This window comes from Hydractinia symbiolongicarpus, chromosome 5 (genome assembly GCF_029227915.1).
Source record: "Hydractinia symbiolongicarpus strain clone_291-10 chromosome 5, HSymV2.1, whole genome shotgun sequence".
Taxonomy (NCBI): domain Eukaryota; kingdom Metazoa; phylum Cnidaria; class Hydrozoa; order Anthoathecata; family Hydractiniidae; genus Hydractinia; species Hydractinia symbiolongicarpus.
This window is the reverse complement of record NC_079879.1, coordinates 18,102,031-18,129,037: the sequence shown is the minus strand read 5'-3', so window position 1 is coordinate 18,129,037 and position 27,007 is coordinate 18,102,031. Positions and strand designations below refer to the sequence as shown.

At 33.8% G+C, this 27,007-nt stretch overlaps 1 protein-coding gene across 2 annotated transcripts; it reads left to right on the top strand.

The window, feature by feature from the left end:
• Positions 1-7,383: 7,383 nt before the first annotated feature.
• On the top strand, positions 7,384-21,333 carry LOC130645062 (pleckstrin homology domain-containing family A member 1-like). Of its 2 annotated transcripts, XM_057450920.1 has the most exons (10): positions 7,386-7,696; positions 14,367-14,417; positions 14,511-14,553; positions 15,126-15,214; positions 16,120-16,224; positions 16,587-16,700; positions 16,910-16,981; positions 17,858-17,916; positions 18,031-18,091; positions 20,336-21,333. In XM_057450920.1, the coding sequence occupies exons 1-10, from the start codon at positions 7,460-7,462 to the stop codon at positions 20,429-20,431; spliced, it is 927 nt and encodes a 308-aa protein (XP_057306903.1). In that variant the 5' UTR covers positions 7,386-7,459; the 3' UTR covers positions 20,432-21,333. The 2 variants fall into 2 exon arrangements, with proteins under 2 accessions (XP_057306904.1, XP_057306903.1); XM_057450921.1 differs by lacking the exons at positions 17,858-17,916; positions 18,031-18,091 and having other exon boundaries at positions 7,384-7,696.
• The last annotated feature ends 5,674 nt before the right edge of the window (positions 21,334-27,007 follow it).

The following is a 27,007-nucleotide window of genomic DNA, read 5'->3' as shown; positions in this document are numbered from 1 at the left end:
TTTAAAGGTTTTGTGCCAATATAACTTTATTAGCTACAACTTTACTACAACTTTTTATAAAAATATTTTACCGTTGTTTGCTTGGGGATGGGCAAGGCCTCCAAATTTCTTGTAAAATTAATTTTATTAAAAATGCCAATATAATGGATAAATTGAAAGAATTTTGGCACCATTGATGCAATAAAAATAAAAACGTTTTTTTTATTTTCCCAAAAGATTTTATTTATGGATACACAAAATTTCGAATTACCGAGCATAATGCAGCCTTGGGACTAAAAAAAATTGTTGGAATTAGCGAAATGTCCGAATAAGTGGAGTTCAAAATGTATATAAGACTATGGGACTTGGTAATTTATTCGAAATAACAGAAAGTTCAAATTAAGCAGCATTCAAATTAACGAATGTCTACTGCATGTGTTGCAAATCCATGGAAGACAGAGAAAAATAATTTCATGGAAAACTATTTCCCTTTTTTGGAGGGGATGAAGAGGGGTCATTAATTATTACGAAGTTTTTATTACCAGCATGTTGTATGAAATAATTATTGGATACATGTAAACTTATGTTTTTTATTTTTATAAAAAAAGGCAATGTTTTTCATGTTTTAAAAGGATTTTTTGACTTCTGCTGTTTATTATTTATATATAATATTAAAGTCCTTCACAACAGCACAGTAGCTGCTTTGTTTTGGTTAGCTCCTACCTGCTGACCTCTAGGTCCCCTAACCACTGGGTTTGCACTTTACCTATGTATGCCATGCCTTTTTCTCGTATTCCTCTTCAGTTCTTCTTCTCAAATAGTTATTATAAACTGATATTTTAAAGCTGTGGAAAGAGTATACAAGGAAGCATCACTCACTTACTCAACTTTTAACAACGTACAAAACAATACTACAGCTTACTCAATCAGAACGTAAATATCTCACAACCGTTTGACTCCCTCAACTTTTATCATGAAGATGTTAATTAGGAAGGATCGAATTGTGTACTTTCGACCCAAGAGTGTTAGGATATTTCATTCAATGGGAAAACAACCACTGAGATCCTTTCCACTTTATACTCTGTATATATATTTTGAACATTCAAAAATAAATGTGCCTTTCAAAGTTACCAACACATTTATAAGAAATCGATCTCTATGTCGCAGAAGAACAAGAATTAACAGACTTTTACTGCCTGCGACATTTCCCACACGTTGTCAGAAACTTAATAACGAAAAAGTCCAAATAAAATAAAGTTGCAAGCTTCATACAAAGCTAGTAAAGAATACTGTGAATAAAAATCTAACACAATAAAAACCAACCCAAAATATTTTTTCAGTTGAAAAAAATTTTCAGAAGCAAGAACTAATGTAAGCCCCATTCTTATAAATGGAACATATGCTTTTCAACAAACTCCTTATGGCAAAAACATTATATGATCAATATTCTTTTTTTTTCTACCCCTTATGGCCGTAAGAACAGTTGATCAGACAAACTGCGTAAACGGGGCTGGAACTCTAAGGAGTGAAGGTGTCGCGCATGGTAGGACAGATACCAGGTGTGAGAATCGTCAGACCGTTACCCAGCTATCACATCACAAGGTAGATAAAGCTAGGTTGAGAATGGCTAGTGTAAATGTTGGTAGTCTGACAGGTAGAGCAGTGTTGTGTTCAGGAAGTCAGATGGAGAGGAGCTTCAGTGAGATTTGTGGAAGATAGGAGGGCAATGTAATAGTGATGGATATGGAGGAGTTGGCATATTCATTGCAGAGAAGTGGGTAGAAAAAGTAATAAATGTTATGCGTGTTAATGGTCGTATTATAGTGATAAAGTTTTGGATAGGTAATAGGATTGTCACTTTTCTTTCGGTTTATGCTCCAAAGTGTGAACTCAGTGTGGAAGATAAAGATAAGTTTTATGATAAGTTAATAGCAGTCACATCAAAGTTTGGAGACACTGAACTTGTCATAGTGGCGGCAACTTTAATGGTCATGTTGGGAATTCATCTGAAGGTTATAGAGGTGTGTATGGAGGCTATGGATTTGGGAGCAGAAATAAGGAAGGGGAGAGATTGCTCGAGTTTGGAATGGCAACGGACATGGTGATTTGCAACACATCATTCAGTAAGAGACAGAGTAGGGTGATAACATATAAGTCAGGCGGCTGTAAGACACAGATAGATTACTTCCTGGTTAGAAAGTCAGACAAGAAAGTGGTGAAGGACGTGAAAGTTATATCGGGGGAAGAGTGTGTTTCCCAGCATAGGTTGCTGGTTTGTGATATTATCTTGAATAGTGTTGAAGAAGTCAAGGGAAAATATAGGCCCAGTCGTAAAGTCTGGAAGCTGAAGAGATTGTAGCATTACAAATTAGTGCAAAAGTTCAGCAGTTAGCCCACAATGGTCAATGTGATAGTGACAATGTTGAAAGTACTTGGACTACTTTGAAGAATTGTCTTCTAGAAGCTTCTGATGATACCTGTGGGTGGACGAAAGGACCAGCTAGACATTAGACAGTCCTGGTGGCGGAATAATGAGGTTGACCAGTGTATAAAGGAAAAGAGGAAACTTTGGAAAGAGTGTAAGTCAGGTGGTAGTAAAAATATTTACTTAGAAGCTAAGCGTCGCGCTTGTACAGCAGTGTATAAGGCAAAATCAGAAGCAGAGAGAAAAGAAGGGAAGACCAGCGCAATGAGGTATTCAAGATAGCAAAGCAAGTGAAGAAGACTAATCAAGATGTTGTAGGTGAGAAGTGTATACGTAATGATGAAGGTGTTTTGGCTAGCACAGAGGAGGAGAAAAGGGTAGCTTGGAAGAATTTTTATCAGAGGTTGCTTAACACTGAGTTTGATTGGGATGAGGATAATTTGTCTGATGATGATGTTGTAGAAGGGCCAGCTTTGCAAATCAATACAGAATGGGTAGTGGAGGCTAGCAGGAAATTGAAGATTGGCAAGGCTGCAGGAGTATCAGGTATTGTTGCAGAGATGGTAAAAGCATCTGGATATATTGAAGTTGAGCTTATTATAAGTCTTGCTAACCAGATTATAAAGGATGGTGCTATTCCGAGTGAGTGGCAGTCAAGTGTAATAGTGAATTGTTTCAAGGGGAAGGGTGATGCATTAGAAAGAGGTAACTATAGAGGTTTGAAGTTGATTTATCAAGTATTGAATGTTATTGAAAGAGTGATTGGTAAGTTACTTAGAGAAAGAATTGATATAGATAAGATGCAATTTAGTTTTGTTCCAGGGTGTGGCACTACAGATGCAATATTTTTACTCAGACAGCTTCAGGAAAAGTGTTTAGGAAAGGGAAAGAATCTCTATTTTGCCTTTGTAGATTTGGAGAAAGCTTTTGATAGAGTGCCATGTAAAGTTATTCGGTGGGCTATGAGAAAATTAGGTGTGGATGAGTGGCTAGTTACGATGGTACAGTCTATCTACAATAATGCTCGAAGTCGTGTAATTAACGATTCACTTAGTGATGAATTTAGTGTAAATGTTGGTGTACATTAAGGTTCTGTATTTAGTCTTTTGTTGTTTGTTCTAGTCTTAGAAGCGCTGTCGATGGAGTTCAGAACAGGTTGTTCATGGGAGTTATTGTATGCAGATGACTTGGTTCTCATAGCAGAGTCGATGGAAGAATTAGTTGAAAAGTTTGAGAAGTGGAAGAAAGGATTAGAAGAGAAAGGGCTAAGGGTGAACACAGCTAAGTCTAAAGTCATGATTAGTAGCATTGCAGCCAAGTGTGACCTTATAGTTGGAAAGTGGCCTTTTGGAGGTTGCAGGAAAGGGGTTAGTAGTTAACTCAATTTTTTGTCAGACTTGCACGCATTGGGTACATAAGAAGTGCAGTAGTATTGGTTGAAAGTTAAGAGCTGACATTCAGTTTGTATGCAAGCGTTGCAAAGGTGAGATTATAGAGAATGAAGTATTTCCAGCTTTAATGATGTACAACAGTACAACAGTGGCTCGTTAGAGATATATAGTTGAGAACTTCTGTTACTTAGGTGATATGTTGGGCAGTGAAAGGGGTATTGGAAGAAGTGTTACTTGCAGGATAGGTTCTGCTTGGAAAAAGTTCAGAGAGTTACTTCCTTTGTTGACTAGCAGAGTCTTGTCAATTGAGGTAAAAGGTAGGTTGTATGAGGCCTGTGTAAGAAGTGGGCAGTGAATCAGGAAGATCTTGACTGTTTAGAAAGGAATAATATGAGAATGGTTAGATGGATGTGTAACGCCAGTCTGAGAGACAGATGTTATCCAGATAAGAAGATTGAATTGGCTGGGGCACCGGAAAAAATGGAGGGGGATAATTAAGTAAGAAAGTGTAGAGGCTTGATAGTTCCTGGGGCAAAGCCCAGAGGCAGACCGGGAGAGACTTGGCGGGAGGTTATAAGGACAGACTTGATACAGAGGAAGTTGAGTTTAGATCTAACACAGTGTAGATCACATTGGAAGAGGGTCATTAATATACCCCGTCCAACCCATGCTAGCATGGAAAACAGATGTTAAGCCGAGAATGATGATGATGATGATGATGATGACCCCAAAGAAAAAAATTGTTATCCATTCACCCCTAACAAACCAGAGGATATAACAGTTGCAATTAATGAAATTTCACTAACCTCAGCAGCTGGTCTTGACAGATTCCCAGCAATTCTTGAAACTATGCACAAACTGCCTTACATGTTCAGGATCAATTATTGCCAAAAAAATAAAGTCACAGATTTTTGGTGTACTGATGACAAACGACGCCTTGTTTAAAAAAAAGTCACATGCAAAGTGTATATAATTCATACAGGGAAAAAGTTGTTTTCCTGGATTTTACGCCTGTTTTGTACTAGATCACAGAAAGTGATGTGGTACAAAAGACAATTTACCAGGTCAGACTTTGTGTATTTTAGTACAGGTATTATATACATTAATGGTTTGATGGAGCAAAACCATTTAACAGGCTCCTCACTATGTCCTGTTGCAGCTGTCCAACATGCTTTTTCTTTTACCACTGCAGCCATACCTAATAGCCGCGCTTTCTGCTGGATAGATAGATGGTTAATGTGCATATTTTGCATGGCTAGCCTCACAAATTCCAAGGGGGTATACCCTGTCTATTATTTTCAGGAGGAGCTATGGCTTAGATGGGGAATTCTAGAGTATTTAATGCTTATTTTGTGCTCTGCAGACCTAATTATGGTTCACACTCTACCAGACAACTCCCTGCAACATCCGACGGCCCACACATTGTGCCATCTCCGCAATTTCCCTCACATGGCTTGGGTTAACCCAGGGCTATACTCACCCATAAAAATCGCCGCCAAGGGAAACCAAACCTTGGTCTCCCATACAAAGTACGAGAGTTATAACCACTAAGCTACAGCGCCATGAAGAGACTTCTCTTCCCCAAGCTCTGTGTTGTTTACAATAAGTCATTATGTCTTGTATGAAGCAGCTACTTTCAGAGTTGGGCATTTCTGCTTCTTAGTATGGGACCCATTAGTTAAAGTGCTAATCTAAAGTGAATTGAATAGGCGTAGAAAAAGAAATAAATATATAAAAAAAAGCGTGGTGGTGCTACCTTTGCGTTAGAGCAGGGGTTTCCTTAGATGTCACTTTTGGGGGATTGGAAGTCCATTGCCATGTATCTTTACATACATATGCCCCTGACGCAGCGAGTGTCTGCCCAACAGGTTATTGCATCACATTTAGCATATTTTTTGTTTAGCTTTTTCTTTTTTATATATGTATTTTTTTCTACACCTATTCACTTTGAATTGTTATTTTAACTATTGCCTAGACTTACTTATGCTATTTAATTGTTTTTAATTTAATTTTTTTTATGTAGTTTTTGATTAATTGATACAGTTGTTGATACAGTTGATACATTGTTGCATTTTATCATTCAGCAGATTATACTCTTACTATATAACATATATATATATATTAGATGGTTTTTTTGTAGAAGAACTGATACTATACACACATGACTTCTTATTAGTTAAGCTTAAAACATCAAAAAACTTCTTGTTATGGATTTTCAATTGTTGAATTAAAAAAGAAGCCAAAATAAAATTAAGAAAACACCCTTGATTTTGGGTCTGCACTTTTGTTTTAAAACCAGGGCAATATGGAGAATATCACCATTGATGGAAAGATTATAATCGTATAATAATTTTTTGTTCACCATTTTGAAAAAAATGTTTGTAGAAATTGCTTTTGCACAGCAAAATATGCTGAATTTTTTATACAAAAATGTATTTTCTTTATCTCATCATCATCATTCTCGGCTTAACGTCCGTTTTCCATGCTAGCATGGGTTGGACGGGGTATATTAATGACCCTCTTCCAGTCTGATCTAGACTGTGTTAGATCTAAACTTCCTCTGTATCAAGTCTGTCCTTATAACCTCCTGCCAAGTCTTTCTCGGTCTGCCTCTGGGCTTTGCCCCAGGAATTATCAAGTCTCTACACTTTCTTACCCAATTATCCTCCTCCATTCTTTCCAAGTATCTCATGGTAAAATATCAAAAACAAAAAATATTTAGCCTGGCACTAATCCGAGTTGAAAGTTAGTATTCAATGAGTCATTGATGTTTCCATTAGGCATTAAAAAATAACTCCAATTAATGCACTTGCTCTATGCTACATGAGAACCAAATTATTTTACTGGACCTAAAAAAATTATTCAGCATTTTTAAAGCCCTGCAAATGATCACATTTTGATGTCTCTGAAACGAAATTTGATGTTTTTTAAGTTTTATATTATGGTTGCATTTAAACAGTGTACTATATTGGACAAATAAATGTACAGATCTGAGATAATAGCATAATTGAAGTAAATGCTCTCTGATATAATAAAGGAAACTTTATTATATATTTTTTTGGGGCGGGCTTCAAAGCAACTGTTAAATACACAATGGCCGACATACTGCTGATGGTGCCACAAACGCACATTGTTAAAAGTTTTTTTGCAAAGAGTTTTCCAGGAAGCAGTATTTATATATACAGTCCTTTTCAATTTTTTTCAAAACAGTTGCTAATCGTTTTGCTGTCATAATAATCACTTTAACTTCTTTACCCAATCGTTTCCCATTCATTTCCAAATTGTTCCCAAAATGCAGCATCAATTTGTTTCAACACCTTAAACTCATTTTAGTTCAAATCATTTTAAAATCGCTTTCAACCTAGCACATCATTATCATGTTCTTGTTTCTATTGCAAAGTTATCAAATTATGCAAGTATTCTTCATTGTAGTTCAGAAACAATAAAAAGCATGATTGTAGAAAGTAATATAGTTCATTTAAAAACATGAAACACCGTTTATTATTTATTTATTTATATTTATAAATGAATAATTAATATTGAATCAAATCTGTCTTTTATTTTACTTAATATTGTACATTTGTTGCACAAAATAATTATTATCATGTATACTTCTAGCTTTAGATCTTAAAAATAATTTAAAATATGAAACTAATGCTTTAACATGAGCCTTTTGGCTCACAAATCAATGCAATTAAGCATGGAAGGTGATATTGCCTTGTTGGAATATCAACAGTGGCGAATGTCTTTTCGAGCTGGTCATAATAATCATATTATTGCTGAAAATGGAAATTGTGAAGGTTACCTGGACTTTGAAGAAGTGTCTGGGATGTTTCGAAAACGTTTTTTTATTTTAAACATCACCAAAATGAAGTTTGAATATTACAGAGAAAACCCAAAGGTAAATTTTACCTATACGCATTCACTACTAAATGTATTATTGACAATTTTTAGATTGGTGATTTTAAAACAAAATAGCAAATTTTCTGAAAAACCGTGCATACATTATTTTCCTAGTGTGCATACAAAGGTTACTCTTCCTTGGAAATATTGGCTATAAGATGATATATAAAAGGGATTTCAAATTATTTTTAAACTAGTCGTTAAGCCTAGAAAAAATCCACTTAGGCATAAAAACTGCCTTTAACAGGGGATGGTCCAAAAATTTATTTTGGGCGTCAATAGCGCTAGAGATAAAAAAAATTTTCAGGGCAAAAAAAATACATGGCTTTAGCATATGCACCGTCTTCTTTTTTAGTAAAAAACATAGTTTCTTCTTGAAAATATATCTTCTCTGTGTTTAAAGACTCAGAACCCAGAAAATAAGAAATTCTCAAGCATTTTAAGTTACTTGTCTCTAATTTGGGCGCCCAAATTAGATTTTCGCAAAATCAATATACCGATATCTAAATTGGGCTGGATCAGCCCTTGTTTAAAAAGAAACTTGTAAATATTTGTTTACTCATCGCAGGCATTGTGTAGAGCTTCACTGATCAAGAAAATGTGTATGATCATGTACTTTCAACTAATAATTAAGAGGATATAAGAGTATAAAAAATTGTTGACGTCAGAAGTTAGTTTTCTGGTATTTGTAGTAGGTTTACTCAATCAAGTTATTCAAATGCTTGAAAACATGCCAAATTGTGCTGCTATCAACAGTACTAACAAAAGTATTAGTAAAACGAAAATTCTGAGATAACGATGGAAGAAAAACGTAAAGGGGAAGTTATAACCCAAAAATTATTTTTGATATTTCGTAGAACACAAGTCAACAACTTTAAAATTTAAAGTTTTATTTCAAACTTCTAACAGGAAAAGTTAAAAAACTCATGCTCTTTCTCTGAAAATTACGACCGCCATCTCGACCCCTTCGACAGTTAAAAAAACTGGATCTAGCGCGGTTTATGACGTAAATGTGTTCAGAAAGCAATTTTTGTAACCAAAGCTACAAACTATAGTCTCATTTTATGTCTGAGTCAATTAGCTAGCAATACGTTTAATAACATAATTCTTACATAAATAAAACATGCCCAACTGTTCAGCATTCGGATGTACAAGCAGATCGTTACGTGAAAAAGACCTGAGCTTCCACAGAGTTCCTTCAGCGAAAATAACAAAACCTTGCGCAAGAAATGGTTGCAAAACATACGACGTGATGGAGACTTGCCAAAAGATTCAGGCTTTTTTATTTGCTCAAAGCATTTTAAATCAGAGTGTTTCCAGAGAGGCCTGCAAGTAAGGATTTTTTTTTTTTTTCTCTGCTTAATGTCCGTTTTCCATGCTAGCATGGGTTGGACGGGGTATATTAATGACCCTCTTCCAATCTGATCTAGACTGTGTTAGATCTAAACTCAACTTCCTCTCTATCAAGTCTGTCCTTATAACCTCCTGCCAAGTCTTTCTCGGGTCTGCCTCTGGGCTTTGCCCCAGGAACTATCAAGTCTCTACACTTTCTTACCCAATTATCCTCCTCCATTCTTTCCAAGTGCCCCAGCCAATTCAATCTTCTTATCTGGATAACATCTTTAATTCTACGGAGACTTAGCCTGCTTCTTAGCTCATCTGAACTCTTTCTGTCTCTCAGACTGGCATTACACATCCACCTAACCATTCTCATATCATTCCTTTCTAAACGGTCAAGATCTTCCTACTTTACTGCCCATGTCTCACTACCGTACAACATAACACTTCTCACACAGGCCTTATACAACCTACCTTTTACCTCAATTGACAGGACTCTGCTAGTCAATAAAGGAAGTAACTCTCTAAACTTTTTCCAAGCAGAACCTATCCTGCAAGTAACACTTCTTCCAACACTCCCTTCACTGCCCAACATATCACCTAAGTAACAGAAGTTCTTAACTATCTCTAACGAGCCACTGTTGCACATCATTAAAGCTGGAAATACTTCATCATACTAAATCATCCATAATATTTTTCACACTTTTTGATTCATTATTTGCTGAACAAATTTTGTTAAAACAAGGAATAATTCTTATTGCATTTTAGATGGGGGTTATATTTAAATATATCGCGTTTTAGGCAGAACTACTTGGTACCACCCCGCTTGGAAGATTGTTGTCAGATGCTGTACCAAGAGTCTTTATATTCACGTCAGAATGTAAAAAACGAAAACACACAGAAGAAAGGATAAATAGAAAAAACAGGTAAATATAATATAAAAGCCAAACAAGTCCTGGGGACGAGGTTGAAAAACACTCATAATAAATGTTGTATTTTGTCAAACTTGTTTCCACAGCCTTTTCATTATTTAGGCGGTAGAGTTAGTACTCGAAGACACATTTTCCGAAGCAAACGTGTCTTCAGACAGATATCAACATTTTGCTGCTCAAGTTAAACCTGATGTTGTGGATAAAGGTGTCAATGCTGTTGCTAGTACGCAGTCGAAGAAAACTCAATACTGTTTTCAAGGTGTCTCAACAGTAGAAGTAAACGACTTGCAAGCACACAAGAAACCGTTGTTAGTAAAAGTCCCCGGGAAGAAGTCTGTTAAGAACAAAAGTTGCAACACCATGATGTCATTTCCACCTCATGTGACAGTTGAAATGCATACTGTGTTATTTAAAGAAAGCAACGTGGAAAACAATGTCGACGACCCAACTGCATCCGTGTACAATGATGACCAAGATTCTTTGTTCCACCCGGATAGCGTGACGGAGAGTGAAAGTGATGATGGTGATGAAATGAATCTGGGGAACTCACTGGTGACTACAAGTCACGTAACTTTATTGTACATTGGTCTTGCATACTTTCACTACTGCGCTGTTTCACATGCATGAAAGCGGTAAGCATTTCCAACTCCATAATCGTTGGGACACAGCTGATCTTGCATATGATATGCTCAGCTGGCCACACTCACAAGTGGTGCTCGCAACCTTTTATTCGGCGACAACCTCATGGAAATTTACTCGTGTCAGCAGCTATATTTTTTACACGCAATACTTACCAGCGAATCAAGGAATTTATGGCAATTTCCAAGATAAAGTTTATTTCAAAAGTCGCATTTTATTGAATCTAAAAACATTTTCTTTTTCTGGCTGTCCATAGAGTGTACACATTACACAGGGAACTTCGTTTTCAAAGCTGTCTTGATGCTGAGGATAAACTTGATTTGATAGGCGATGGGAGATGTGATTCACCGGATTATAACGTGAAGTACGGTACATACACCCTTATGAATTTGGAATCTGGAGAAATTTTGGCTTTCCATGTGATCCATGTGGGAAAAGTGAAAAATTCATCGCAGATGGAAAAAGCTGGGATGATTAAAGTACTAGAGCGTGTCGGTAATGCTGGAATATCCATTAACAGCCTTCAACCGATTGACATATTCAAATTAGGAAATACTTAAAAGAGGAATCATCAATTTGATATATGGCACGTTAGTAAGAGCATAAAAAGAAATTACTGAAGTTTAGCGGGAAAAAAAGTGCCCGTGATTTACAACCCTGGATAAAATCTGTTATCAATCACTTTTGGTGGTGCTGTGCATCATGCGAGGGTAATCAAACAATTTTAAAATTAAAGTGGTTCAGTCTTTTACACCATGTGAGTAATAGACATCACTGGGGAAACACTTATTACAAGAAGTGTGCCCACGCCAAACTCAGTAAAGACGACAGCCGAATTAAAAATGGCTTCGAGAGGGTTCTACTGCTTTTATAGCGCTGGAGAAAGTTGTGCGAGACAAACTATTGGTACGAGATTTGAAGTACCTAGTTGAATTTAAACATACTGGCAGTTTAGAGGTATATCATGCCCTTTATAACAAATACTGCCCCAAACGGCTTCATTTTAGCTACAGTGGTATTGTCGCGCGTTCTCAGTTAGCAGTGTTAGATCACAATGCTGGCACAAGCTCAAAGCACACACAAACGAAAGATGGAAAATTGCGGTTTAAACACCAATACTCAAAGGTTTCTGGCGCCTGGGTAGCAAAAAAAATTTCGGCAAAAAAAGATAAGAGCTATACAGGAGATTTGGTAGAGAAAGTCGAGTATTTAGTGTCTTCTCAAGAAGAATGTGCTGTTCCAGATCTTAGTAACGTACCAAAATACATCGCACCTGTACAACGCCCAGAAAAAGCAGAAACTGTATGCAACACAAAAACAAGATTCTTATTTTGAATTGATTTTTTATTGTAAAACGTTTTTCTTCTTGTTAGTTATACACCTCAATGGTTGTCATCAACACTGGTTTATAAAGCCAAATCGTTCTGAAATCGTCCGACTCTGTGATTCACTCGTTCTCTAAATAAGAAATAAAAATTAAATAAATAACCCCCTGACAGATCTCACAATAAGTCATATATGTTTATTCCGAATATGCGCTGGAGTGATGGAACATAATACGAAAAACCCAAATTAGACTGCGGTAACAACACGAGCAGTTTTAAAAAGTTTAGAAAAATATATTTAGCAGTAAAGAAACTTTAGAGGAAAAAGAGAGCTGAAGAAAATATATTTTCGAAAAGATATTATTTTTTGCTTAATTAAATTTGGTTTATTTTTACCTTGGCAAATTACTCCAATGTTGCTGTAACAGAACTTTCCGTTTGTTTGCATGCCCTGGCATAACCAACAAATTCAACAGTTCTTGTTGCTGTTGTCACACATAATAAATAAATGTTTATTCCAGGTATGTTTTAAAATATTTTAAACTACGTATGATACTTTAAAGAAATAATAAATGTCAGTAGAAATTTATTCTAGTACGCTTTTCTATACGGGACCTCAAATTTTTGTTTCTGAACACAATTACGTCATTTTTGTTGTTCGATCCCAGACCATCGGTACAAAACGCGCTGCGCAAAAGGCGAAACAGCAGCTAGTTCACAAAGAAAACACAACATTCAGGAACTAAGTTATATTTTCATGATTTTATGGACTGGTTGAATGAAATATCAAATAATAATTTTTGGGTTAACTTCGTCTTAAAGTGGTATTTTACTAGTGTCCCAATACAAAAAACTTAAAACATGACTACATGATATGAGAATAACTTTTACTTGCCGAAAGATTCTGGATTTTATATTTGTTCTCCCAATTTTTTTACCAGAATGCTTTATTCTTTTAGTAGTCTTTTTGTAAGCTATGTTTCACCAAACAGCTAAACATTTCCCTTTTTTGCATTTTCTATTTTTAGTGCAATATTTTTCTCACATTGAAAAAATTCATCAAGAACGTAATGAAAATCTATTATTTTTAATTAAACCCACCAATTATCTATTTTCATTGCATGGCCCCTTTAATTATTCACAGAAGACAGGGTAGTGGTTACTACTGGTTTACAAATAAAAATAATTCTAAAAGTTTCAGCTTCAGTTGAACATTGTTTCCTAAAATAAAAAATAACCCTTGACAATAACCCCTATCTCAAGTTTCGATTTCTACCTACACGTTCTTATTCGATTTGTAAAGATGAATAAAATGAAACAACCACCGGTGTGTTTTTTTGTTATATGTTTTTTGACAGTAACAATGATTATTGAACAAAATAGGTGCGAAGGACAGGGTTCAAATTAACAGGTGGAAATTCGCAACTTGCAAATCATGCCCTCTCTGCAAATCATTATATACACGGAAAAAAATGTTATTACGAATCCCATTTTTTCAACAATTGTTTACATGGATCAATGGCAAGTAGCCTACAGTGCTCCCACAGTCAGGCAATTTGTGCGAACTGACTTGATAGTTCTAATTCGAACTCTGAAGGAAAGTTTGGTGATTGTCAGTTGAAACTCGCAAAAATTTGCGCAAAATATAATTTGAGAGAAATTTTGTGTCAGTTGTGCTTGGTATAGCTTATTTTTATCAACACGAAGATGAGGTAGAACAGATTGCTAATATTGACTGGAAATATGTAGTTTTGTTACGAATTTAAACATAAAAAAGAAAATTATCCTTGGCTACTTGCTTTATTTTCACTTTGTATTAAGTTAGCAATGAGTATGGGTTAGAATTGTTCATTGTTATATAGCCTTATCGCTAATCAATTTCTATTTAGCAATAATGTTATTGTTTTTTTTATCTAATTATTGCTAAGTATTAGTTTGTAATCAAATTCTCTGGAATCGTTATATTTATACTAATATAATTCATAAGGTTATGGAGAAAATGTCCTTTTTTTTCTTTGAAATTCCCTTGAACTTTATTTTCAGCATGTTGTGCTATTTTTTTTTTTTTTTTATGTATGTCCATATTGTTTTGTTTTTTTAGGAATAGAAAACCTGCTGTAAATATGTTATAATTTTTTCAATATGTACCATCTTATTATTAATATTTTTCGCTAATAATTGCATTATTTTTCTGCACAGCACTGAAACTATGTTTAATTATTCATGATGTTTGAAGTTTACAGTGTTGACGCTGCATATTTTTGTTGGATGATTATAGTATAAAGCTGCAAAAAATTGAGATGTTTATATTTGGCAACACTGGTTATATAGTCCAGAGAAAAACTTTAGTATCTCGAAAATTTGTAAAAAAATAGGATTTTAAAAGTGTTACTGCTATGTTAATATTGATTTAATGAAACCTTAATTTTTTTAGAACAACAAATGTGCAGAGCTTGGAAATGTGGACATGAAATACATCACAAAAGTAAGGTTTATCACAATTATTTATGCTGTTATTTTTATCTAATTCCAAATGCATGTTTTTAGCTCATCAAAGTTTTACTTACGTATCATCTAGGTCTCCAAGGTCTCACATAAAGCAAAAAAGTGTTTCAGTTTTGGTAAGTTGTCTAGTATAAATATTTTTTACAAACAGTAAGTTAAATGCCAGCTTAAATTGGTAGCTTGACCTACAATGAAGTGTTTTGCTGAAAGTGGAACAGGATATAATCATTTCTGATTTCCTGAATGCTTTTTTTCCGTTGTTGTTTAATACTTAAATTTATTTCTTAAAAACATCAGCCTCACTATACATGCGTAAATTTAAATTAGGTATGACTTTGAATTAATCTTTCTTGTAATTTTTATTTTGTAAGTAATTACACTTCATGGTTCACAGTAAAAATAATATTGTTACTTACACCAGCAAATAAAAACAAGTTTTTGCTTTTAAACAGTCATTCTTATTTTACATCTTCCTTACAATATGAGACAAGAAAAACGCATCCTTGTCGAACAGCTTTTAACTAAACAAGTATCTGATATTCTTTCCGACTCTTTCTACTTTAAATTTAATTATCTGTTGTCTTCTTACTCTGGCAAAAATCATACATTTTAAGAGATCAGTGATCTATAAAATACCTAAGTTATATTTATTATGTAAATATCACTTTTCTTTAAAAAATTACTTTAGAAGTCAACACTCCAAGTAAGAAGTACGTTTTAGCTGCATCTAGTGAATCCGAAATGAAAAATTGGATAGATGCATTATCAAAAGCTGCTGTAAGTTGTTTGCTTTAGTTACTGTCACTCTCGGTCGATTTTTAACGGCGCATCTCCTATAAAAAAGTCATAAGATACGAAAATAACATGTTGATGTGTCATTAATTTTACTATTAACATATCTAAAGGAAAATTTTCATGTTGAAAAATCCACTTCGGCAAAGAAAAATTCCAACTATGAGATGTATCATTTTTCTACCTATTTAGGAATCCTTTATATGCCTGAGTGTGAAATAAGTGCAACAAAGAAAGTCTTTGATCTAGTAAAATAGCAAATGATTTTTATCCCTAAGAATTTGCTCACAGTATACTGTGTAATAATATCCTTTTTAGACGGTTGAGACAGACCATTGTATAAAATGGATAGTAATACTGCAATTTTTTTGTGGGAAATTGGAGTGCAGTAAGAGAGAACTGAAAGTGACAAATAATGTTAAACCTCTATTATAGAACTCAAGAATTGCAGTATCTTTTGTAACATCTGATAAAACCATTTAAATTTCTCAAAATGCTGGTAGTGTACGCATATTAAACACACCTTTTTTGACCACACCTTTTTTGACCACACCTTTTTTGACCACTCTGTAACATGGAATGTACTTCTTGCTTTGTAAAAAAAGGTGTCAAATGTGTTAATTGAAGTACAATGAATTTTATTTATGTTGTCAGAACTAATCTTAAAACCAATTGCATTGGGCTTACATGCAAGTTAGCATTTCAAGCAAAAGTATTATAGAGAAATAATGTCCGCAAAATGTATTAGTTACAGAAGTGGAAATTAGACTGTCAAAATTTATAATTTACACAGTATAAAAGCTTCACAGTACATGGAAGTGTATAGGTTAGAGGTTGGCACAAGTAAAACAAAATAAAATATTCGGCATAAACATATCTTGTATATTTAGATACCTCCACGGAATAAGATGCAGAAGAAGTCTAGCTCTGTGGAAAATCTGCCACAAGCAACGTCTATTATAGGTGGCGTTGTTGTTAAAACACCTGTTATGAAGGTATCTTTTGGTTTAGAACACTTTGACCTTGAGAATATTTTGTTGACAAATGCATATGACATACTACAACAGATATAGTTGTTAATAAAGTGTTGAAAATTGGAGTTGAACTTCTTTTTGTCTATCGATGAGTGCTCCGAAATGTTTAATAAATTTTCAGACAAAGTGGGATTCGCACCTACGCACTTCAAACTTTCCGGTTTCAAGTGACAGCTTTTCTAAGGCTGACGCCTTATACCGCTGATACTTTTCGGAAGTAGCACACATCAATAGAAAATACTACAACCATTCCTAATTATTATTTCCACAAATATGTAGTTAATGCTAGATTATTTGATATTTGTTTTAATGATCATATTAAGGGACCAGAAGCATCAGCAGACTCTTTAAAAAAAATCCCACAAAGGACAAATTCACAATCATCGTCGGGTATGAAAAACTTATATGAAGGTTGGTGTTGGAAACAAGGAGCTGTGGTAAGGAACATTTGTTACCAAGTTTGGTTGGACATTTGCGATGCAGTTTGATTGCTAATGCCATTTTTTACTTCAGCCATTGTCAGTTTAAATGTTAGTAGAGTACCAGTTTTTAGTTTGCCTGTACGTGTGGTTGCTATTTTTACAGCTGTTTTTTATTGATAAAATAATTCTATTTTTGTCATTGTTTTTACCTACGATGATAACAGATGAAGAATTGGAAAAGAAGATATTTCCGTTTGAATGCTGTAAAATTATCCTATTACGAGACAGATTTGGAGGTAATAGACCGTTCCCGGATTTCCTAATTATGTCAAACTCAATTAAAGAGATCGATACTAAAAATGATTCTTATCCCTAAGTTCCTTAGCAGAAGGTAGAACAAATTACCTAATTTCGTAATTTTTTTTGTTCGTTAAGTGCCTCAATTCCGAGTTGAAAGTTACGGTTAAACCCTTCATATAGCCGAGCTTTCTAAGAATAGCCTTGTTTTTAAAATAATTATTTTCTTAAAATCTAAATATAATCCGACCAAAATATTATAATTGCTCTAAAAACTTCATTTTTGTCATGATAATTTAATATTCTTTATTTGAAGAGCACATTGAACATTCTAAAAATTTTGGATGACGTCATAATTATTATAATTTATGAAATTTTAGAAAGGTGTGTTAGATGTATATAAAAGCTTTATTTTACCTACATGTTTTTTTATAAACTTAACGCTTGTAAGCATATTCAGGCTCAAGTAGGGGACTTTTTCAAGCATATGCTCAGCCCTGGTGATTCCTTTTGATATGTTTTTGTTTTCTTATGTTGTGGGTATTTTGTTTAGATGCAGTCATTTAAAGCTAAAAAAACAACTTTACACTATCTCAACTTGGCCGTGTGTAGTTATAACCCTTTGCGTAATTCTTAGTTTTGTGACTGTTCTTTTAAAGCTAAAAGTAAGATCGTTACATCTCACCCATTAGGTCACAAGGCAACGTTTAAGTTTTTAATTTGTTTCTCCGATAAGCATAGTGTAAACATGCTCTAAGCCTAATTGTGTTTTTCGCATTTTCACTTGTGTTTATAAAACATTAACTTCATAGTGAATGTAAACGAATCTCCTCTCTAACTTTAATAATAATAGACACTGCTTTTTTTATGATTAGTTGAAACCAATCAGGTCAATAACAACGAACGCTATTAAAGCTGTCCGAATTCTCCCAAGGTCAGTATTCATATAGTCTTATAGTCTTAGATTTGCTTAGCTTTGAAGTGAAAATTATACAATCAGATATTTTTTTCAAAAGCTAAAATGCATTTTCACGTCTTTTTATAATAGATTCTGTAGCAGACTTAATTGTTTAGAAGTTGAAACACCGAACAGAAAGTTTTACATGCATGTAAGTGGAATACGTCATGTTATAAAATTTTATTGTGGAACTATTTTTCTTTGCTGTTTTTTTTTACAATTTCCTAATAATTAAGAAATAATTATTTCACGAAACTAGCGTTTAGTGATCTTGGTAATGAACAAATTGTTTGAGTGGTTTTCAAGATTCTGTGTTTTTTCTGCTCTGCTTTTTAAAATAATTATCAGGATGAGGAAAGTAGATTTTAATTATCTGGCTATTGAAATTGGTATTCTTTCTGCTTTTTTTGTTTTTGCTTTTAAAAAAATAATTATCTGAGTACAAATGCTCTTAAACTTTTACTATTTCAGCATTTTTTTTTTTTTAAAAAGATTTTTTATAAAAGCCTTTAATTTACGTGCTAAACTTCTTTTGTTTGAGTGTTTTGTTGCTTTCTTGTTGTTGTTGTTGTTGTTTTGAAAAATAAATTATTTAAGGCATTTGATCTTATCTTGCTATTGAACTTGTTCTATTAAATGTTTGTTGCTATTTGCTCGACTAAATAATTACGGATATCCGATTTTACCTTGCTGAATAGCTGCATATTATTTTCTAAAGTTGTATCTTAGTCAAAATTGATATTCTGTCAAAAACGGCTTATCGGCATCTCTGAAAGGGGCTAAATTCTGGAATTTGGACATAATCATAATGAAACTATTTTGGCTCAATTTCATCAAACCAGTGTAAGACCGCATACTAAATCTCAAGTCAATATTTAAATTTTTACTAAAGCTATACGACTTTTAACTGAAATGAGTGTTACTCAGGTGGTGAGGACTTATTCTGTGGATTTTCATGTTCGCTGTCTTGTATTAGTATTAAAAGTGTTGGATAATATATCATCATGGTGAACCATTCAATATCTACATACATTTCACTACACGCTTAACAAAATTGTGTTGGTAAAAATGGGGTCAACATTATATTGTGTTATTAAAGCAAGAAACATTTTTTTGCAGTTTAATTTTGGGGGATTTTGTGAGACCTATTTTAGTAGGAGAGCATCTGTATTGTCTGAAGAGTAATATTTGTGACAGGTGGTATTACATTGTTAAGAATATTAACACTTTCTTTTGTGTATTCTGGATTTAAGTTTAACTTAAAATATGATTACAGTTTAATTTGTCTTAAATTTCTTCATAGCGTGTCCAAAGGCCTGACAAGAGTTATTTTTACCAAAATATTTCTTACCTTTTTTATTATATGCTCAAAAATTTATAAGGTTTACTTTTTCCTCAAAATGTCGATATATATACATAAATGTATGCCTTATGCAAAATTATCTTTTGTCAGATTGGTCTAAAAGTACTCCATAACAAGTTTTAAGCCAATAAATTTATTTACCAAAGTTATTGCGCTTTTAATTTTCTTGAATAAATGTGCATTTGATGACAAAATGACTTTTTTATTGTAACCGAAACATATAAATTAATAAAACATGCTTGCTAACCACAACCTGATATGAATAAATTAAAACATGTACATTTTGTAAAAAAAAAGCATTTTCGACATTTTGTGAAAAATTATTTTGTCTATAAAGAAAATGACGCCAAACAAAGTGGGTGTAGTACAATTGACATGTGTAGTGGGCGACACTAGTGTAGTGGGCGACACTCAGACATTACATTTTATTTACATTTTATGTAATGTTTTCTCGATATCATGATAATTTGCTAGTGTAGCTACTTTTCTAATTATTGAACTTTGCCAGCTATTGAAATATTTCCATGTAAGCAGTATCAGTAGCAGTATTTCACTTTTAAAAAATAAACATGCTACAGCTCCTCCGCCATTTTAATACAAACAGTTTTCTCCTGTTATTACAAGACTCGCCGCCTCGCCAAAATGTTTTTTGTGACGCAATAATTATGCGACACATCCGCGCCAATCAGGTTTCATATCGGACCAGCCTCCTCCTTGGCCATGTTAGTCTCGCCGTCCCAAGATAAAAAAGAGACAACAGGCACTTGGAACGAGGTTGTGTTATTGCACATGTTCTGTTGCGCTGTTTTTTTCAAAACTAGTTTTTGAACTTGTTACAATTCAATTAAAGTTTTCTTGGAGCTGGTATGTTAAGCTGCCTGTGCGAATGTGACTGACTACATTCTTCAGGACAGTCAAAGTTGTAAGCGTTTATCGAGCTGAAACTAAAACATACTGTGTAAGTACAGATGAAATAACTTGGCAGGAACTAAACTTTGCTTTACTTAGTGTTGTTTAATGATTCCTGTTTAGCCTGAGCAAGAACGGGATGTTCAACCGTGGAAGCAAGCCTTAGAAGATATGATAATGTCAAGCTGCATGTACATACCTAGGACAAAGTCGGTTTAATACCTTGTTCGTACTAATTTTCGCACGTATTAATTTTCGTGCATTTGCGCAAAAAGTTCTTTAGTGAGCAAAATTTAGTACGGAAATCATGCGCAAAATTTAATATGCGTGAAAATTAGTACGAATACGGTAATTGACATTGATGTATATACACCATCGCAGGGTAAGATACCTAAAAAGCTTTTTTGTAACAATTTAAGTACGATTATGAATATATAGCTATATGAATGGTAGTTGATTTTTGTAGCTATAAATGCTTGAAGTCATGGATGGAGACATCGTTATTTCTTAAAGCTTCATTAAACTCAATTTTTAACGTCATCAGAAGCTTGAAATTACTTCAAAATCCGATTAATTAAGTCCAGATCGAATTTGAACATTCATTACCCAACATATCCGATTTTGAAAAATCTCAAATAGGATTAAACACGTGTAAAGTTATTAATCTTATCAATTAAAATTAAGTAAGTATTAAACCTTTGCAACGCAGACAAACATAGTTATTAGAAAGAACTCGCAGGGGAGCTTAAAGCGACAACTTCAATCCGCTCCCCCTATTTGGATGGAATAGAGTTAATGGTTTCTTAATCTTTTTTTTTAATTTTTTTATATTTCCATATTGTTATTTATTTTGTAGAAAAATTTTATCACTCTGTAGATTGTTTTTTTTCTCTCTTTTCCATTTGGTTTTGTTAAATATATATATTTTTATTTCAATTATTCATAACGTTTACCTTTTTTATATAAAGGCGTTTTATATAGTTTCTAACATTTTCATATGAAGACGTTCAAGTAAATAATGTACAGATCACCTTGTGTTTTTTTATTATTTTTTTATAGTCGTAGTTTATTTTTCTATCACGCTCGTAATAAAATATATTAGTGTTATTATTTATACACAACTACGTTCTTTTTTGTCTCTCTTTACTAATTTTTGATTATTGCTATTGATTTAAACAAGATAGTTTAAATCTTCATCAGCAATATTACCTTTAAATTACATATTTTTAATTTAAACAGGTAACATTTTGATTCTAGAAGATCGCACTTGAGAGTTTTGTCATCACAGCGATTTACAGAATAGTGAATGTTTCGGTTGGAATCTCCTCCTTTAAAAAAGTCGGAAAATTGCTGAAAGGTCTGTAAAATTAGGAAAAAAGCTTACGCATAGCTAACTGATACGATAAAAGTCAACTAGTAATAAAAGCTCGAAAGAGTGAGTAGAAAACCTTATTGGTAAAGCTCCGTGGCAATTTCTAACTCTGAACGTGCTTAGACCATACATCAGTAAAAGGAGAATGAAATCAGCGAATATTATGGTCAGTCTGTGACATTCAACTCTAAGATTCCAGCAGGATACTCGATCTATGTGTATGCTACGTGTGTATGAAATAGTGTGTAACTATAAGCATTTTACCATTACACGCTATCGGCAAGTATTGTTGCAAAAATAAATCGGGGTGCAGGGGAGGACTAGCCCTGTTAAGTACCTTAGTTGATTAATTTTATCTTTCAAAAATATATCCTGACAAAGATTTCCAGAAAGGTTGATTCTCAAAATTACGAGCAATTACTTCAGGAAATGTTTGAAAAACAAAACCATCTTTACGTTTAATCAGCCTCTCTAATATGAGCAAATTTAATTAAAGGCGAAATTGCAAAAAATAATAGTGTAGATTCACAAGAAAATTTGATGGCAAAAAACCGTAAAGGCGCGTAATCACCCTTATTAAAAAAATAATTAAAGGAGAGGCGAACTGCGGCTGCTGAATAAAAGTTTATGATAAGTGTTGATTTTAAAGACCAGACTGATTGGCTTGCTCGCTTGCTCCATAAACTATAACTATAAACCATACATCATTTTGTTTACATTTTTGTGAGTGCTGAATTATTTATAATTGAGTATTTTTACACATTTGTCAAACGGGTGGCTAAATTAGAAAACAATGGGATATATTTCTCTTTATTGTGATGGTCACGGGGTCAATGTACACAAAGTGATTTAATAAGAAAAAGTTGAAGATTAAAATGGCAAAAATGTTGAACAACATGTAAAGAACATATTTTTATTATTATTTACTACTTAACTTGCGTATAAAATAGCGAGTAAAGATAAAGAAAGTAAAAAACCAAGGAAGAAAGATGAAGCCACCATATTGCACGTTCGATTTGTTATTGAAGGTTTCCGGTCTGTATATTTATTCAAATTTGGCGCCATCTCATGATAACAAACTTTATCGTTCGAAGTTGGTTGTGGAAAAGGGATTCAAAACATGAAAAAATATTATTGTTGGTTATGACAGATATTTCTTTAGTTCAGAGAAGTTTAAACAAAGGTTATAAAAAGCTGGTACTACTATAGTACGTAAAGTATTCTTGGTTATCTTGAGTAAAAGATGTTATTTTTGATGTTTACTAAAAAGTACATTTAAAACCTACTTATTTTCACCCCATACAGACATGGAATTTCTGTAAAAATGTTGTTAGAAAGATATATAGGTAGTTAGTCGTGAAATATAATTTTTTACTTCGTAATATAGTAGTTATCTTAGCAGATTTTAGGATTTAGAAATCTCTATATATTTTTCTCTCGCTTAAAATTTATTTTGTGGCTGCCACAAAATAGTTTCTTGTTCGCCCGCCTCTCCTTTTTAGCATATACATTTTTTGATATATTTCAAAGTGCAGGACGTTATGACTATACTGAAAATTTGAAGATCTAACAGATACTAAAACTGGAAAGAGCGGTACTTTAAGTTCTTAAGTTTCTTTAGCCATATATAACATACTAGTACGGTAACACATCAATGCGACCGCCAGACAACTGTTTTCTTTGTTTAAATAGATTCAGTTGTGTCAATCAATAGCAATTTACGCGAAACTACCACCGAGAACACGTCCCTACTTAGCGGAAGAAGATAGTTATTTTAAACATGCATCTTCGAGTGAGTGCAAATGGTCTCCCTAATCCAAGGAGTACCGCTGTTTTGTCCTTGCGGAAACAATAGATAAAATGCCACTGAAGCTACGCACCAACATTCAACTCGATGCAACACCAACAGAATATTAACGGAGGAATTATCGCGTCCTAACCGACTGATGACTATTAACTCATTATATTCAAACAAAGGAAAAGTTGCCTGGCGGCCGCACTGGTGTGTCACCGTACTAGTTAAAATGTATGGCCAGGTTCATTCCATAATTTTTGCCTATCTTCAAACGAGGAACAGTGCCCAAGGAGAGACTTGAAAGATAGTTAAAGAGCTATGGACATACATAATTTTAAAGCGTAAAAAGGGAAATTCCCAAAACAAAATGTACAGACAATCTCAATAAGAGCGCGACTAACTGTTTGAACAAAGGACCACCATCATGAAGTAAAGCAAAAGCAAGGCAAACCTGTCTTCAAAACCAACATCAACAGGTAGGGTGTTGCAAAAAGCCTGATTTGATTAAGTTCAAATGCTTAATTCATATAGAATAGCACATCAACTTTAAACGATTCATCATATCTGCGTGTTAAATAGAAAAGTCTATGAAGTGTTAAAACAGCGAATCTGGCAAATTGGAAAATAGCTATTTAAACATTAGCACTCTAAATTCCCATCCAACCCTCCGTTAAGCTATAAAGATAACGGTTTTCTTATCAAACAGTTCTCTTAGCTTGCTCAACTTTTTTTCCATTTTGTGTCCACCATAAACAGGTAGAGTTGCCGTTTAGTGCTGCAAGATATGTCCAGTCCATAACCTAGGTTATTTAAGTATTAACCTAGGTTATTTAAGTATTAACTTAGGTTATGGAGGGCAAGCCAGCTCTCTGGCAAACAATATTATCATGGTTTATACGAGAAAGACTTACGTGAGATGACTTTTTAGTCAACCCGGGGGATCTCAAAAATTTGTATCTGGTGCCCCGACATGATAAAGCTTCACAATGGAAGGTTAACTTCTGATGAGATGCCTTTGAAGCAGCAAGATAAAGGAAAAGGATTTCTGTTCAGAGAATACGTTATATATCACTTAGTAGAAAAGGTGTTAATCATGAACAAGAACCAGTAGCTTGTAGCTAGAAATATTTCATTCAAATTCATGTTGACTTGTGTCTTATATAGCTGGCTAATAGCTTGTCGTCCAGAAAATGAGATGTTATTCCTCCTCATATGTCATTAACTTACCTTGATTAACTTACGATTTACCCCTTTTAATATTAGCTACATCCAGTTTTTAAAAATCATAAAATGCTTTTGTATAGTCATATACAAGAGTCTAATTTTGAATGAGTTTATTTATTCTGTTGTATTCAGCCAACTAGATGAATTCCCGCATGACGTTATTTGTTTACTTTTCAGCAGTAAGCTTCTTCGGCTCTGACATTTGCGAGGCAAGAAGGAATTCATATATAGCTAGCTATATTGGAAAGCTGAGCAGAGACAGTTGTTACACCCATAAATGTCGCAATCAACCATAAATGTCGAAATAAACCATAAATGTCGCAACATAACCCATAGATGTCACACATCAACCATAAATGTCACACATCAACCATAAATGTCGCAAACTTAATCATAAATGTCGCAAATAAAAAAGTCGGTTTTTTCGACAAATGTCGCACAAAAATTCGTCATCGACCATAAATATCGCATTTTTTAAAACAGAATTTGAGATTCTTTATATGAGTTACACTGTATATAAATATATGGTTGATATGGTTGTGGAGAAATAATCAAACCACCTATAAATTTCAATAGGGACCTCATCATGATCTCTAATAAGTGCCCTTATGAAAATATCATGCTAAAAGCAAAATAATACATATTACCATGCCAAATGTAAATAATATCTTACAGGCTATCTATTGATTGAAAATATCATGCTCAAAGCAAAATAATACATAATGTCAAATGCCAAATGTATAAATAGACATTTTACTATCGAACAAGCATTTTATTTTTGTTCTCATCATGTATATTTTCTTCTCTTTGTTCATTGAACATAAATTTTTGTTCAAAAGTTGCTTTCTCAATCAGTGAATTTTGCGACCTTATAATTATCAATTTCTGCGCGAAATTTATGGTTGCAATGTTATTCAAACAGAATTTAGCAATCACTTCCTGTATACAAAATTAAAGCTTTGGCTCTTTTTGGGTATGATAATTAAGGGGGGGGGGGGAGCAAAAAATTTACGATATAAGTGAATATTTTTCCAAAGCTTCTACGATTTCCTTTACAATTTCTTGCAGCTATATGAGGGGGTGTGCGCCGCGTGCGCCCCCTCTAAATCCACCCTATAAATACAGGTTTTTACATACAACAACGAAACAATAAACGAAACAATAATAATGTGACTAAAGTTATCATGCACCCTATGATTGCGAAGATTACACTGGATAACGGAATCATTCGAAATGTGAGGCATAACCATCACTCAATAATTATTTAATAGCTTTTGTTTACCATGAATTTTCGCTCAAAAGTTGTTTCGGGTGTTAATAGTCTTTGCGGCATTTATGGTTGATCATCAATTTTTGTGCGACATTTATGCGACATTTAATTTTCGGGAATTGACAATTCTCTAATTTTGCGCAAAGATTTATTTTATCGAATCACAAACGAGTACTCATTATAAAATATCACTGCTAATTCAAGGAGGTCTGGAGATTGCGTGTGAAGTGACGGTTGCAACGCTATGAAGAAATGGTACAAGAACTGTATTGTAAACCGAAAGATGAAGTTATAATGGGTAGTTCATTAAGAAGAATGCTAATGCCAACGTTCAGTTTGATGTACAGCCGAAAGCAAAAAGTAAATTGGATCCTGTTTCAGAACAGGCAGAGACTGTAAATATTGGTGTGTATACTGCAAGCACAAGGCAAAAAAAAGATCACAACTTCTACATGACTTTTTGACGTTGATTAGATGCCCTGTGACCACAGAATTCTATGAAAAAAAAAAAAAAAGATGCAGAAAAAATTGCTGTTCTCAAAATTTTCGCGAGGATTTATTTTTGCAAATGATCCATTTTAAAATTTTACGAGGGTTAATAATCGCGAATTAGTCTTCTTCAACCTTTTCGCGAGTACTTATTTTCGCGAATTTGGCTGAAATTCGAGAAAATTAATCCTCGCGAAAATTAATCCACTTAAGGTAATAAAGTTGACATTACGAGACGTCACAACCTTGAACCCTAAAATTGTTTTAATAATTTTTATGATGCATTTATGTACTGATGTAATGTACTGATTTGCGTTTTTTGAAATTCTTTTTTGTTGTTGCACTCATTCGCGTAATTTCTTTCGTATTAATCTCATGATTGGTAATTTTGTGCTTCGTTAATTTCTTTGAATAAGGTAGTTTATACAATATGCATTAAATTTTTTTGATGACAAGAAAAAAAGATAGTCTAGTTGCGTGGACCGTCGGCATTGTTTACGCGAACTATCCTCAATCAGCCTGGGACGGCCCGCTCATCCTGCACAGAAGTTCAAAATGGCGGCGCATGCAGGAGGAGACTACCTTGCAGGCGAAGATCTTGATGATTTATTTGAGTTACTTGAAGGCGGTTTTCTTGATGAAGAT